The sequence below is a fragment of the Orycteropus afer genome, unplaced genomic scaffold (assembly GCF_000298275.1).
Source record: "Orycteropus afer afer isolate SDZICR_OR568_19922 unplaced genomic scaffold, OryAfe1.0 scaffold00127, whole genome shotgun sequence".
Lineage (NCBI taxonomy): Eukaryota > Metazoa > Chordata > Mammalia > Tubulidentata > Orycteropodidae > Orycteropus > Orycteropus afer.
The window spans coordinates 4,882,743-4,896,779 of NW_006921714.1; the positions used below are offsets into that span (position 1 = coordinate 4,882,743).

The 14,037-nt window shown below is 40.3% G+C and overlaps 1 protein-coding gene across 1 annotated transcript in view; it reads left to right on the top strand.

Moving 5' to 3' along the window:
- GOLGA5 (golgin A5) overlaps positions 1 to 14,037 on the top strand; it is a 62,763-nt gene that overhangs the window by 6,075 nt on the left and 42,651 nt on the right. The window contains exons 2-5 of the mRNA XM_007944501.2: positions 3,524 to 3,751; positions 5,615 to 5,834; positions 6,864 to 6,987; positions 8,975 to 9,178. Of these exons, the coding sequence (XP_007942692.1) occupies positions 3,524 to 3,751; positions 5,615 to 5,834; positions 6,864 to 6,987; positions 8,975 to 9,178 (776 nt within the window). The remainder of the gene's footprint in view (positions 1 to 3,523; positions 3,752 to 5,614; positions 5,835 to 6,863; positions 6,988 to 8,974; positions 9,179 to 14,037) is intronic.

Sequence of the window (14,037 nt, forward strand, 5' to 3'; positions counted from 1 at the left end):
TGGCCCTCAGCCTCTCAGGTGGACCTCTGCCCTGCTGCCACAAGTGTTATAGAGCTCTTTTAGCTCTGGTGGCATAGTGCCTGAGGCATTTGACTGCTAACCAGAAGGCTGGTGGTTCAAAGCCACCAGTCACTCCTTGGAAGGAAGGTTGGGCGATCTACTTTGTAGAAATAACACCTCGGAAACCTAAGCAGTAGTCGCTGTAAGTTAGATCTGACTTGACGGCAGTAAGTTTTTCTTTTTTTGTTTGATAGGTGCACTCTGCTCAGCCAGCAAGCCTCCTGCTCAAAGGCACTTAGCTTTCTCACTCCGTGGTCCAGCAAGTAAGCTGTTCTGTCTTACGCCCATCTCGGTTCTCTGGCTGTCTGCCAGTTCAGAACAGGGATCTTGGTCTTGGCTCTCCACTCCACCTCTGGCTCTTCTGCCTTGAGATACCCCCTTCTGCCTCTGGGAGGGCTCATTTTAAGCCTAGCAGGATAACAGGACTGACCAGTCCTATATTAGGGTTGCATACAGCTTATTTCTGTGGTCCCAGCCCCATGAGGGTACCGGGTACCTTACATTACTAAGAAGCTATCTAATCCCCTCAAATTTGCATAGTCCCGCTCAGTCATCTGGTGGGAGTCACAAAGACCATGGCTAGAAGTAATGCAGTGCACCATAGTGTCACCGTGTGAAACTTAAAACACAGTCAGATATTCGTCATTCATCCCAACTCTGCAGAAACCAAAGCTGGATAACACAGACTGCCTCAAGAATATCAGTATGTCCTATCTTTTCCCTGACACTGTGTTAAATGCCTGTTTTTAAAAGCAGCTTTAATGAAGTATAATGGACATAAAGAAACTACATATTTAAAATACACAGTCTAATGGGTTTCAACATAGTAAGGGTTTAAAATTTGTTGGCATAATGTTGTTTGTAATATCTTTCCCTAGAGAACCTGTTTGAGTTACGTTGATCCTTTCTGTTGTCTGTTCTTTTTCTATTTTGTTCTAGTTTTTATTGTTAATTCCTGCTCTTTTGCTTTGGATTTATATTTTTGTTTTTATAACTTTTTAAGACAAATCCATAACTCATTAATTTTCTTTATTTTATCATCTGTAGTATAAATGTATAAGGCTGTAAATTTCCTTCTAAGTAGAACATTAGATTTGTCCCCCAAGTTTGGTTATGTACTTTATTTCTTTTATGAAATCTCTAATAAGAGAATTTAAAATACACCAACTAGTGGAACATTGTGACCTCCAGCATTCCCGCTTCATCCACACTTTCCCATTTTCTATCCCTTGCTATATCTTCACTGTCCACAGAATTATTTTGAAGTCGATCACAGATATCCTATCATTTCATCCATAAATCTTTAAAAGCAAACATTCACAATACCATTATCACCTAAAGAATATACTATTTCTCTAATATCAAGTCACTGTTCAGAGTTCCCTATTTGTCTCATACTTTAAAAAAAAAAAAAAAAAGAATTTTGCTTTATTTGAATAAGAATCCAAATAAGGTTTTAGCCATCACATTCAGCTGAGATAGACTTTAGGATTATTTTAATCTATAGGGTAGGCCAGCTCCCCCCCCTCTTTTTTTTTTTTTTTTTTGCAATTTATTTGTTGAATAAGCAGATACGTATTTTTTAAAATTATAATTAAGTCTTGAATACTTATTTGTTGATTATGCTTTCAGATCTTTTTTGTCCTTTTTGCTTGCTTGATCTAAAAGCTTTTTGCAATCTGTTTTTTTTTTTAAAAAAAAAAAAAAAGCTTTGTATGGAATATTCAGACCTGTACCAAGTCAACAGAATAACTCCGCAATCATCACTGAGCTTGAATACTGATCACCACTTTCATTCCTTTATCATCTTCATCTCCACCCACTCCTCATCCTACCTGATTGTTTTATAGTTATTTTTTCCTTTTAGGCAAATTTTGCATCTATGTTGAAATGCAAATTCTTTGTTACTAAATAACCTATGTAACCTACACCCCTGTCATGATATAGAACATTTCCTTCACCTCAGATAATTCCTCTTGTCCCTTCCCAGTTAATCTCCTATATGCTATTCCTATAAGTATCTGCTGTTCTGATTTTTTTTTTTTTTAACCTTGATTAGTTTTCCCCTTTTCTGAAACTTCATGTAAGTGAAATCATGCAGTATGTACCCTTTTGTACCTGGTTGCTTTTGTTCAACAATGTTAGTGAGAGGCATCCATGTTACCGTGTATAGCAATAGTTTTTTATTTTTGTTTTTTAACTATTTTGGTATAATATTCCATTGTATGGTTACACTATACTTCTTTTTTTATGAACATTTAAGTTTCTAGTATGTGGCTATTGTGAATAAAGCTGTTATGAATATTCTTGTATTACTCTTTGTGGACAGATGTTCTTATTTCTCTTAGATAATTATCTATGAGTAGAATTACTAGGTCAAAGATTAGGTGCATGTTTAGCTTCATAGGGAATTGTGAAACCATTCCCACAGTGTTTATACCATTTTATAGTCCTACCAACAGTGTATGAGAGTTCCAATTGCTCTGTGTAGTTGCGAACATTTGGTGTTGTCTTTTTAATGTTAGCCATTCTAGCCATGTATTGGTTCTCATTGTGGTTTTAATTTGTATTTCCCTGATCAGTAAAGATGTTGAAATCTTTTTCATGTGCTTATTGACCACTTGTTCATCTTCCCTTGTAAAGTTGTCTGTTTGTTTTTTACCCATGCAGTTATTGATTTAGTCATTTTTGTTATTTAGAAATAGTTCATTTTGTGGGGAGAGCTCTGGTGGCATAGTGCCTAAGGCATTTGACTGCTAACCAGAAGGCTGGTGGTTCAAACCCACCAGCCGCTCCTCAGAAGGAAGATTGGGCAATCTACTTCCCGTAGAGATACTGCCTTGGAAACCGAAGGAAGGGGTCGCTATGAGTTGGATCCAACGCGTGGGCAGTGGGTTTGGTTTTTTTTTTGGTTTGGGTGTGTAATTTTTAAAAGGAGAAAGTCTGTATTTGTATCACATTTAATAACACCTTGTTTTTATTAACAAGGTGAATATGAATGAATGGATTGCTTTCTTTGGTAAAGATATTTTAGAGTCTAGTTTGGTACATGACAGATTGCTACTGTCCTTGCTTTGAAACCCACAGTTACTCCGTTTTGCCTTCCCAGTACTTTCGAAGTTGAGACATCAACATTTTTTCAAAAACAGCTGGAAGATTTGCTGTTTTCACCTGAACCCAACTGCTCAAATTACTTCTGGTTTTCTCCTTCCCAGAACTGTATTCTTGTATCTATTCTTTATCACCATTCATTGAGTATATCCTGACTTTGAGGATCCTTAGAGGTCACTGGGGTCCCTTTATGAAAATGCAATTTGATCAGAGGGAAGTCTGTTAAGACTTTTTGTTTTTCAAAAGTATTTTGGCTAGAGCAGGTAACTTGAGACAAAAGGCAGTCCACCAAAGTAAGCTAATGAGTGTGTGGTGAGTGTGCCAGGATAACAAAAATGTGTTCTTTTCCCAGTAGCCTCTAATAATTCAGATGCTGGCCCTGAAGACCAATTGGATTCTTCAAAGGAAAAGGCATCATCAGGTGGTACCTCCACTGACCACACCCCAACATCTAATGACAACGGCAAGTCACACGAGCTGTCTAACCTTCGGCTGGAGAATCAGCTGCTGAGGAATGAAGTTCAGTCTTTAAATCAAGAAATGGCCTCCTTACTTCAAAGGTCCAAGGAGACTCAAGAAGGTAGAGTCTCATTTATATGGTTCCAGGTCAGGAATTTAACATTTCAAAAATTACAAACCTTACATCTGAACTGTTATAAATATTTTAGATATGACTTGTCAAATGGTGCTTCCATGGGAATATAGGGCCTAGATTTGGAAAGGAGACCCAGCATCCTCCCACCAAATGAAAATTTGGAACAGTGGCTTGTTTGGTCATTCTTTGCTGTTGTTAGGTCGAGTGAGCTTCAACTCATAGAGACCCCACGTACAACCTAACAAAACACAGCCATCCCCACAGTTATTGATGGTTTGAGCCCGTTGTAGCTACTGTGTCAGTCCATCTCGTTGAGGGTCTTCCTCTTCTTTGCTTACCTTCTATTGTACCAAGCATGGTGTCCTTCTCTAGGGACCAGTCCCTCCTGATAACATGTCCAAAGTATGTGAGACAAAGTCTTGCCGTCCTCACTTGTAAGGAGCATTCTAGCTATGCTTCCAAGAAAGATCTGTTCATTCTTCTGGCAGCCAACGGTATATTCACTGTTCTTCGCCAACACAACATTCTTTAGGAACCATGAAGTCTCAGAATTGAGAGGAGCAGAGCATTAGTTATCATCTGGTTCATTTGATTTAATTTTTCTGAACCTTTCAAGGTGAACCAATCCATGAACCAAAGGGTGGGATTAGACAAAGTAGTGGGGACTAATAGACAGAGTCACGACACTGGACTGCACCGAGACGTAGAAAGTACATGGAATACAGTTTAAATAGTGCCCTCTGGAATTGTGCAGCAAGGCACGCCTGGGGTAGAGGAACCCAGAGGTCGTCAGAAGTAGGTAATTAAGAAAAAAATTATCCATGACTGCAGTAGTGATGGGGAAATGTGTGAATGTGTAAGTGTGGCTGAGGAGAAAACAGAAGTCTCTGCATTGATCCCTAGGGGTGATTAGGAAGACTGAGTGACAGTGGGCATGGATTTGCTAAGGTACAGACGGTGGCCCAGAAGGGTAGGAGGGGAAGAGTTTGGAGACTGTCAGAATTGGCTTAACTGCAGGGAAAAAAAAAAACACAATTTTGCTTTCCCCAGGCTAAATTGGATGTAGAAATGGAGCTTTTCCTGAGACCCTGTAAAGTGTGCTTCACATTTAAAAAGAATAGATAAAGGTGACAAACTGCAGTTACAGTTGGTCCAGGAGGGTGCGGAGATGCCGGTGCAGTTTTCAATGCGGCACTGCCCAGGCTCCTCCTGCACCATTGCCTAGGTGAATAGAGTAGTATTTTTGCAACATAACAAAGAAACAGATTCTTTTCTGTGTTTATTTTTGGGTTTTGTTTCTGTTGGCCTTGGTCTTACTTGGGGAGAGGGGGGTGAACATGACCTAGCTTTGATTTAGATCTGCGTTCTTCCCGTCACCAGCTGTTGTTGTTGTTGTTGTTCTGTGCCATCGAGTCGGACCCGACTCATAACGACCCCTCCTTGGGTTTCTGAGGCAGTATCACTACGGAAGTCGATTGACCCATCTTCCTTCCGAGGAGTGGCTGGTGGGTTTGAACCGCCAGCCTTCTGGTTAGCAGTCAAGTGCCTTAGGCACTATGCTACTAGAGCTGCGCAAATCCACCATTTCAGTGTTAACTCTGTGCTCTCTACAAGTGTGACTTCCGAATGCTTTTTGATGTATCTGTGGAAAAAGCAGTCTTTATGGAAGAGTGTGCCCTTTTTCAGCACACAAATAGAATACAGGTGTGAATATTGGCCTTGAAATTTGAAGATCTTTGTAAGCTCCTAATGATGGCAGTAAGTACTAAAGGGACTCAGAAGATAATCTGTATGTGCTCCAAGAAAGATGTATTTGTTGTTCGCTTAGTGAAACTTTGTTTTTTATAGAATTAAACAAAGCAAGAGCAAGAATTGAAAAGTGGACTGTTGACCATTCCAAGAGTGATCGGATGACGAGAGAACTCCGAGCCCAGGTTGATGATCTGACTGAGGCGTTGGCTGCCAAGGACTCCCAGTTGGCTGTACTGAAAGTGCGGTTACAAGAAGCTGATCAGCTACTGAATACCCGAACGGAAGTGCTAGAAGCTTTACAGAGTGAAAAATCACGGTAGCTAATTCTATTAATAATGAAAGCAGGAGCTAGAATGGTTTTCTCTTTCCAGCACAAGCAATGGTAAACATTGTGGTGTATTCTACCTTATGAAAATTTAGCTTTTATGTTTTGATAGTGTTGGAAGTTTGTGTAATTAAAAATGGTCCAAATTACTGTCTGTATGGGGTCAAATTGACAATAGCAACTTGAAAGGGTAGATGGAAAGCTTGGGGCTGTGAGTTTTATGTTAATGGGGGAGGAACACTTCAGGAAAGGAGGGTGACTATGGTTGCACAGCTTGGAGAATATAATCAGCGTCACTGAGTTGTACATGTAGAAATGGTTGAATTAGTGTATATTTTGCTATGTGTATTTTCAACAACAATTAAAAATTATTCACATTATTGTTTGAACCTTGACATGCTTTGTTAGCAAATTCTGAATTTAAAAATAATGTTTAAATAATATCAACCCACCAGTTGCTCTGCAGGAGGAAGATGAGGCAGCTACTTCTGTAAAGATTTAACAGCCTTGGAAACCCAATTGGGGGTTGCTGTGAGTTGGAATTGACTTGATGGCAGCGAGTTTTTTTTTGTTTTGTTTTGTTTTAAATCTTTCAGTATATAGCAAGGTATTCTTTGTGCTTATATTTTAATGCTTAAAAATATAGATTAAAAACTCACTGCTGTCAAGTTGATTCCTACTCATAGTGACCCTAAAGGACAAAGTAGAGCTGCCCCATAGGGTTTCCATGTCTGTAATCTTTATGGAATGAGATAGCCACATCTTTCTCCCGTGGAGCAGCTGTTAGTTTGAACCATCACCTTTTCAGTTAGCAGCCAAGCTCTTAACCACTGCACCACCAAGGCTTCTTAAAATATAAATTACATCCCTTTAAAAAGGAAAAGGATTACTGTCAGAGTATTTTAGCTTTTCAGTTAAACTTTTTTGTGCTAACAAGCCAGTTTAAAAATTATTCTGTTTTATCACTTGTATCTGTGGACTGTGGAAATGAGTGATTTCCAGTGATATGTTTTCTTTTAGAATAATGCAGGATCACACTGAAGGTAGTAGCTTACAGAATCAAGCTCTGCAAACTCTTCAGGAGAGACTGCATGAAGCTGATGCCATGCTGAAGAGAGAGCAGGAGAGCTACAAGCAAATGCAGGTGAGAATGGGAGACAGCACAGTTCTCTTGTCATTTGGACCAGGAGCAGTGACTTGATGCTGGTGATACACACTGTTATATGTGTGATACCATGCAGCACATTTCAGAATATTCTGTTTCTGTGACGTAAAGCAGATATTTGAAATTTTAGCTTGATTCTTAGTAAATTTATTTAACTTCATATGTTGAGATGCAATTAAAATAGTTACTGTTCATTAGAGACATATTTTTTCACTTTAACTAAATGCTTATTTGGACCATCTTGTTTATTGGTTTTTTTGTTCTTTTTTTTAATGCTTTTGCTTAGTCCAATTTGATCTGATGTGTTTACTTCAAGAGAGTTGTGTTACTGAGTTCTACTCTTAGATGAGTTTCTGCATCTTGTTCAGTGATTCACAGCTTTGTCTGCACATTGGAATCACCTGTGGAACTCTTAATACATTCTAATGCCCAGTCTCCACTCCCAGGGAGTCTGTTCCATGGCTGCAGCTTAGGGTCCAGGCATTGCTGGTTTGCTTTGTTTTATTTTGCTTTGCTTTGCTTTGTTTTAGGAGCTCTGGTGGCATGGTGCCTAAGGCACTTGACTGCTAACCAGAAGGCTGGAGGTTCAAACCCACCAGCCACTCCTCGGAAGGAAGATTGGGCAATCTACTTCCGTAGAGATACTGCCTTGGAAACCCAAGGAGGGGTGGCTATGAGTCAGATCCGACTCGACGGCAGTGAGTTTGGTTTGGTTGTTTTGTTTTTACAAGACTCACAGGTGTTTCTAATGGCCAATCAGGGTTGAGAACCGCTGGTCTAGGTCCATCTTTCAACAAATGAAAATAGTTCGAGTATAAAGGTAAATATTAGGCAATTTTTTTTTAAATTTTAATAATATATTTTATTTAACCCAGTATATCCAAAGTGTTATCATTCCAGTAACTAGTTAATATGAAAAATGAATGAGACATTTTACATCCTTTTCTGTATACTAATCCTTTGAAATAGGGTATATATTTTACATTTATGGCAATAACAATCTAGTCACTAGATTTTCTTTGGAAATACTTGGTTTCTATTTTCATATACTCAAATTGTTCTTTGTTCTTATCAGATGCCATCGAGTTGGTTCTGACTCATAGCAACCCTATGTAACGTACAATAGGGTGAAAGGTTGCCTGGTCTTAAAAGTTTTCCAATAATAATCAGTTCCTCAAGTAGTATAGGCTTGGGGAAGATACTCCTATATATGTAGCTGCACGTACTTATCACTTAGCTTTAAAACAAATAGCCAACCAGTGAACTCAACACATAATTCCAACATGTGTGTGGGCAGTTCTCTGGCTTCTTTTTTCCAAAACAAGTTGATAATCAGAAGTCTGTGGGCTGTAGTTACTGGCATGCAACTGTATGCTTTCTGACTTCTGCTTCACCTGCTGAGTTTTATGGTGATGAGAGCTTTCCAGAATAAAAGGAAACAATAATCATCAGAACTGGAGCATATATTTTTATTTATAGATGTAAGTAACTGTGTTTTTAGAATGTGTTTTAAAAGCTTCTTAAGCTAAAAAAGTACATTGAACTAGTTTATCAGTTAGCTTGAAATAGAAGAAAATATTAGATATCGTATTAGAAAAGATGTTTATTTAATGCTTCCATTTTTTTTTTCTAGTGGTCCAGACCTAGTGTTCAAGTGACCCAGAATCATCTGGGAAATTTCTTAAAAACAAAACAGATTCCCAAGCCAGTCTAGAAATTGTGATTCCATTTCCTTGGGTGGCTGATTTTCAACAAACTCCCTAGTTGATTCTGATGCTTTGCCATGTATGGGAGCCACAGCTTTGTGTTTCCTGTTCTTCATTTGCTAACAAATAAGGATGTTTCCTCCTCCCTGTTATGCTATTGGGCTGAGCTGATAGATCCCCTAAGATATCTCAGTGGATGGTTGTAAAATAGATTCCAAAGCAAAACGATGTAATAAATACGATACAAAAATCTATCTCAGAGTGAGTTTGCTGCGCGCCTTAATAAAATGGAAGTGGAACGTCAGAATTTGGCAGAAGCGGTTACTCTGGCAGAAAGGAAGTACTCGGATGAAAAGAAGAGAGTCGATGAGCTCCAGCAGCAAGTCAAAATGCATAAGTCCAACCTGGAGTCCTCCAAGCAGGAATTAATCGACTACAAGCAAAAAGCAACTCGAATACTCCAGGTGAGCTTGAGATGTGTGCTTGTGAATGTTAAGATTTGCCTGTTGCCTGAGAGACACTTTGAGACTGTGTAGATAGTGTGAAATGATTTGCTCACGCTTGGCTGGGTTGGCTTGCTTTAGATGCCTTACTTTATAGAAATTTTGTGAAAATGATAGCATGTCTTTTCTTCCTGCCACTTTTTTGTTTTTTAATTTATTTTGTCATTCCCTAGATTAGACCCTCAGCCTGTTGCCATAATCACTGTGATAATATTAATGTTTGCTGTTAGGCAATCACTGTATTTATCTTTGTTGATCTTTGAACTTTCTGAGCAACTCTCAGGCTTCTCACCCAGCCTTTTCTCCTGCCTCGGTCAGATCTCAGGTGACCTTAACCTCTCACTTCACTGCACTCACAACTTCTCTTTCCTTCTCCTCATTTGTTGTTGTTGTTGTTATATGCCGTCGAGTCGGCCCCGACTCATAATAGCGACCCCTCCTTGGGTTTCCGAGGCAGTATCAGTACGGAAGTAGGATTGCCCAACCTTCCTTCCGAGGAGTGGCTGGTGGGTTTGAACCGCCAGCCTTCTGGTTAGCAATCAAGTGCCTTAGGCACTATGCTACCAGAGCTCCCCCTTCTCCTCATAGCAGAGGGAAAACATGTTTCTTCATTTTTTTCTGGGATAATTTTTCTGCCTGAATGTTAGTCTCGTCTCCTCCCAGTACCTTTCAGCCCTTTCTTCGTAAATGTATCCCCTGTCTTCGTCTGTGCTCCTCTCTGCTGCCTTTTGGCTATCATCTTGCTCAGCTGACTCAGCAGCACATAGTTACTTAATGGAAGAACCAGATCTCAGAACTCTACCTAAGAATAACAACCCCTTTGGCATCTTGACCACTTTGAACCATTGCCCTGCCCCTCTCCTTCCTTTCTGTGTCAGATTGATCAGAATTGTAGTCCTGTCTTTGTAGCTGTCTTCACTTCTTTAGAACTCATTGACATCATGATACAACCTGTGTCCTCCCATCACTTCTAAATTGTCTTTTCAAAAGTTTTTCCGAGCCTAAATACATGTTCTTATCTTTTCCTGAGTTCCCATCTTCCTTGATTTGGGTAGAATGTCTGACACCGTTAACCCTTCTGCCTTTGACACACTGTCCTCCTTGCCTTCTCCACCACTTGACTGGCTCTGGCTCTCTTTGGGCCTCTCTTACTGCCATTTCTATCTCTGCTGGGCCCTTGTCCCAGTCTCTAAAGAGTGAGCCTTTAAATGCTGTCCTCAGCCCTCTTTGCTATCTGTTTGACTTTGCATTCTCATCTATTTACTCTGTGTCTTAGTTCTCTATGCTGCTGCAACAGAAATACCACAAATGGATAGCTTCAGCAAACCGAAATTTTTCTTTCACAGTTTTAAAAGGTTAAAAAAAACAAAACAAAACAAAACTCACTGCTGTCGAGTCAGTTCTGACTCATAGCGACCCCTCCTTGGGTTTCCAAGGTGGTATGGAAGTATGTTGCCCAGTCTTCCTTCCGAGGAGTGGCTGGTGGGTTTGAACTGCCGGCCTTATGGTTAGCAGTCAGATCCTTAGGAACTACACCACTAAGCTCCTGTTTAAGAGATTGGAAGTTCTAATTCAGGGTGCCAGCTCTAGGGGAAGACTTTCTGTCAACTGTGGGGGAAGATGCTTGTCTCCTTTCAAGGTCTTTGAACCCAGTGTGCCTTGGAGATCTCTGTGTGTCCGGCATTGGCCTTCCCCTGGGTCCAAAGGACGCACTCTGCTCCTGACTCTTCCTTCTTGGTTGTAGTAGGTCCCTCTCTCTCTCTGCTTGCTTCTCTCTCCTTTTTTATAAGATAAAAGGTGATGCAGACCACGCCTCAAGAAAACTCCCCTTACATTTGATCAGGGCTGTTTCCTGAGTAAGGGTGTTGCCTCCCACCCTAATCATCTTAGATCAAGGCTGATCACATCAGATCACGTCATGAGGATGATTATATCATTATATAACTGCCAGGCCACTGAGAATCATGGCCCAGCCAAATTGCCAAGTATTTTTGGAGGACACAGTTCAGTCCATGGCACTCTGTGCCTGTCGCCTCCATGTAAATAACTTCAGGCATGTCTCATATGCTGACCTCCTGAACCCGCTTCCTACTGCCTGCTCTGCCTTTTCGCATGGACTGTGCAATCCCCACCAGCTTCTCCTTCCTTCTCTTGTATCAGTGAACATTGTTGCCATCTTCCCAGGCAATAGAGCTGGTACCTTCAGTGTCATTCTTTGTTTCACCTTTTCCCTTTGCCCCGTTTCCTCTTGCTTGGGAATACCTTTTTGATTCTACTACCATGAAGTATCATATCCATCTCCTCCAAACCCCCCTACTATGGTTTTTAATTTGACCAGAATTTAATTCATTTAACAGGTATTTATTGATCACCTAACTTTTTTCTAGGTGCTATGATAGGTGAATGGGAGTTCTGGTGGCACAGTGCTTAAAGCATTTGGCTGCTAACCAAAAGGTTGGTGGTTCAAACCTACCAGTTGCTCTGCAGGAGAAAGATGATGCAGTCTGCTTCTGTAAAGATATACAGCCTTGGAAACCCTATGGGGCAGGTCTACTCTGTCCTGTAGGGTCGCTATGTATTGGAATTGACTTGATGACAGTGGGTTTGGTTTTGGTTTGGATGATAGGTGTGGAAACCCTAGTATCACAGTGGTTAAGCACTTTGCTAACCAAAAGGTCTGTGGTTTGAACCCACCAGCTGCTCTGTGGGAGAAAGATATAGCGATCTGCTTTGCCTTGGAAACCCTATGGGGCAGCTGTACTCCGTCCTTTGGGGTCATTGTGAATTGGAATCGACTCGATAGCAGTGGCTTTTGTTTTGTTTTTTTTAGTTTACGACAGGTACACAAGATTCAAAACTCAAAGCCATGTCCTCTTTCCTAAGAGGACATTCAGCTTAGTGGAAAAACATGGTAGTAATTGATGTAATGAAATTATTGGTGGATACAGTACAGTGGGAGCCTGAGGGAAGAAGCTTTTAGAAGCTGCCTGAAGGTGTCAGGGGTCATTGTGCAGGGGGAATGCTGTATAATAAGACACTTGACAGATGAGTAGGGTGAGATTGCAGATGGAAGAGCTGATAGGGTAGTCTGTGCCAGAGCTGGGAGGCTGGTGAGAACATGGCCTGCTCGGGGGGCTGCAGCTAGTTCTGTATTACTGGAACATAAAATAATAGTGATTAAATTGTTATTGTTGTTAGGTGCCGTCAAGTCGTCGCTGACTCATAGCAGCCTAATGTACAGAATGAAACACTGCCCAGTCCTGTGCCATCCTCACATACTTGCTATACCTGAGCCCATCATTGAAGCCACTGTGCCAATCCGTCTAAAAGACCCTCTCCTTTTTCATTGACCCTCCATTTTACCAAGCGTGATATCCTTCTCCGCGGAATGGTTCCTTCTGACAACTTGACCAAAGTAGGTGAGATGAAGTCTGGCCATTCTCGCTTCCAAGGAGCATTCCAGCTGCACTTCCTCCAGGACAGATTTGTTAGTTCTTTTAGCAGTCCATGGTACTCTCAGCATTCTTTACCAGCACCACAACTCAAAAGCATCAATTCTCCTTTGGACTTCCTTATTCATTGTCTAGCTCTCACATGTTTAAGAAGTGATTGGAAATACTACAACTTGGGTAGGTACACCTTAGCCTTCAAGGAGACATCTTTGCTCTTTAGCACTTGAAAGAGGTCTTTTGCAGGAGATTTGCCCAATGCAGTATGTTGTCTGATTTTATTTTTTTGATCCCCCTCCGATTGGGAGGGAGAGGGTTTTGTTTGTTTTAAATGCATTTTGTTGAAATATAATTTATGAACAGTGAAATACATGGGTCAATTTTTGTGTGTGTGTGTGTGTGTGTGGCAGTGTTCCCTCCCCTTCCCTTCCATCCTTGGCAACCAACAAAGAAAGTTTCCTTCCATATATAAACATTTCCTTGACTTTTTACAATAATGAACTAATGCTGTATTTGTCCTTCTGTGATTGACTTATTTCATTCAGCATAATGTCCACCAACTTCATCCATGTTATGCAGTGTTTTTGCAGATTCTATATTCTTTAGTGTTATGTAGTATTCCGTTGTGTGTATGTACCATAGTTTGGTTAGCCATTCTTCTGTTGATGTGCACATAGGTTGTTTCCATCTTTTTGCTATCGTAAATAATGCTGCGATGAACATGCGTGTGCATATGTCTGTTCTTGTCATGGCTCTCACTTCTTTAGGATATATATACCTAGTAATGGGATTGCTGGGTCAAATGATATTTCTAATTCCAGCTTTTTAAGGAGTCACCGTACTGTTTTCCACAGTGGTTGTATCATTTGACAATCCCACCAGCAGTGTATGAGAGTCCCAGTCTTTTCCACATCCTCGCCAATATTTGTTATTTTCTGTCTTGTTGAATTCTGTTAGTGGTGGGGTGAAATGTTATCTTGTTGTTTTGATTTGCATCTCTCTGATGGCTAATGATTGTGAACATTTCTTCATGTATCTGCTGGCCACCTGAATATCCTCTTTGGTGAAGTATCTATTCATGTCTTCTGCCCATTTTTTAATTGGATTGTTAATCTTTTTGTTGTTGAGGTGCTAGAGTTTTCTGTAAATTTTAGCGATAAGTCCCTCGTCAGATTCATAATTATCAACAAGTATGAATTTGTTGCTTTCATTTTCTTATGTGCTTTTTCGTGGTGTTGCTTTCTTTGTTCTGTGTAATTTTCTGTGTTAAGCTCATTTTACTTATGAATCATATTATCACTTTCTTTGTTGCTATTGTGTTGTTGTTGTTGTTATGTGCCATCGAGTCAGAACCAACTCATAGTGACCCCT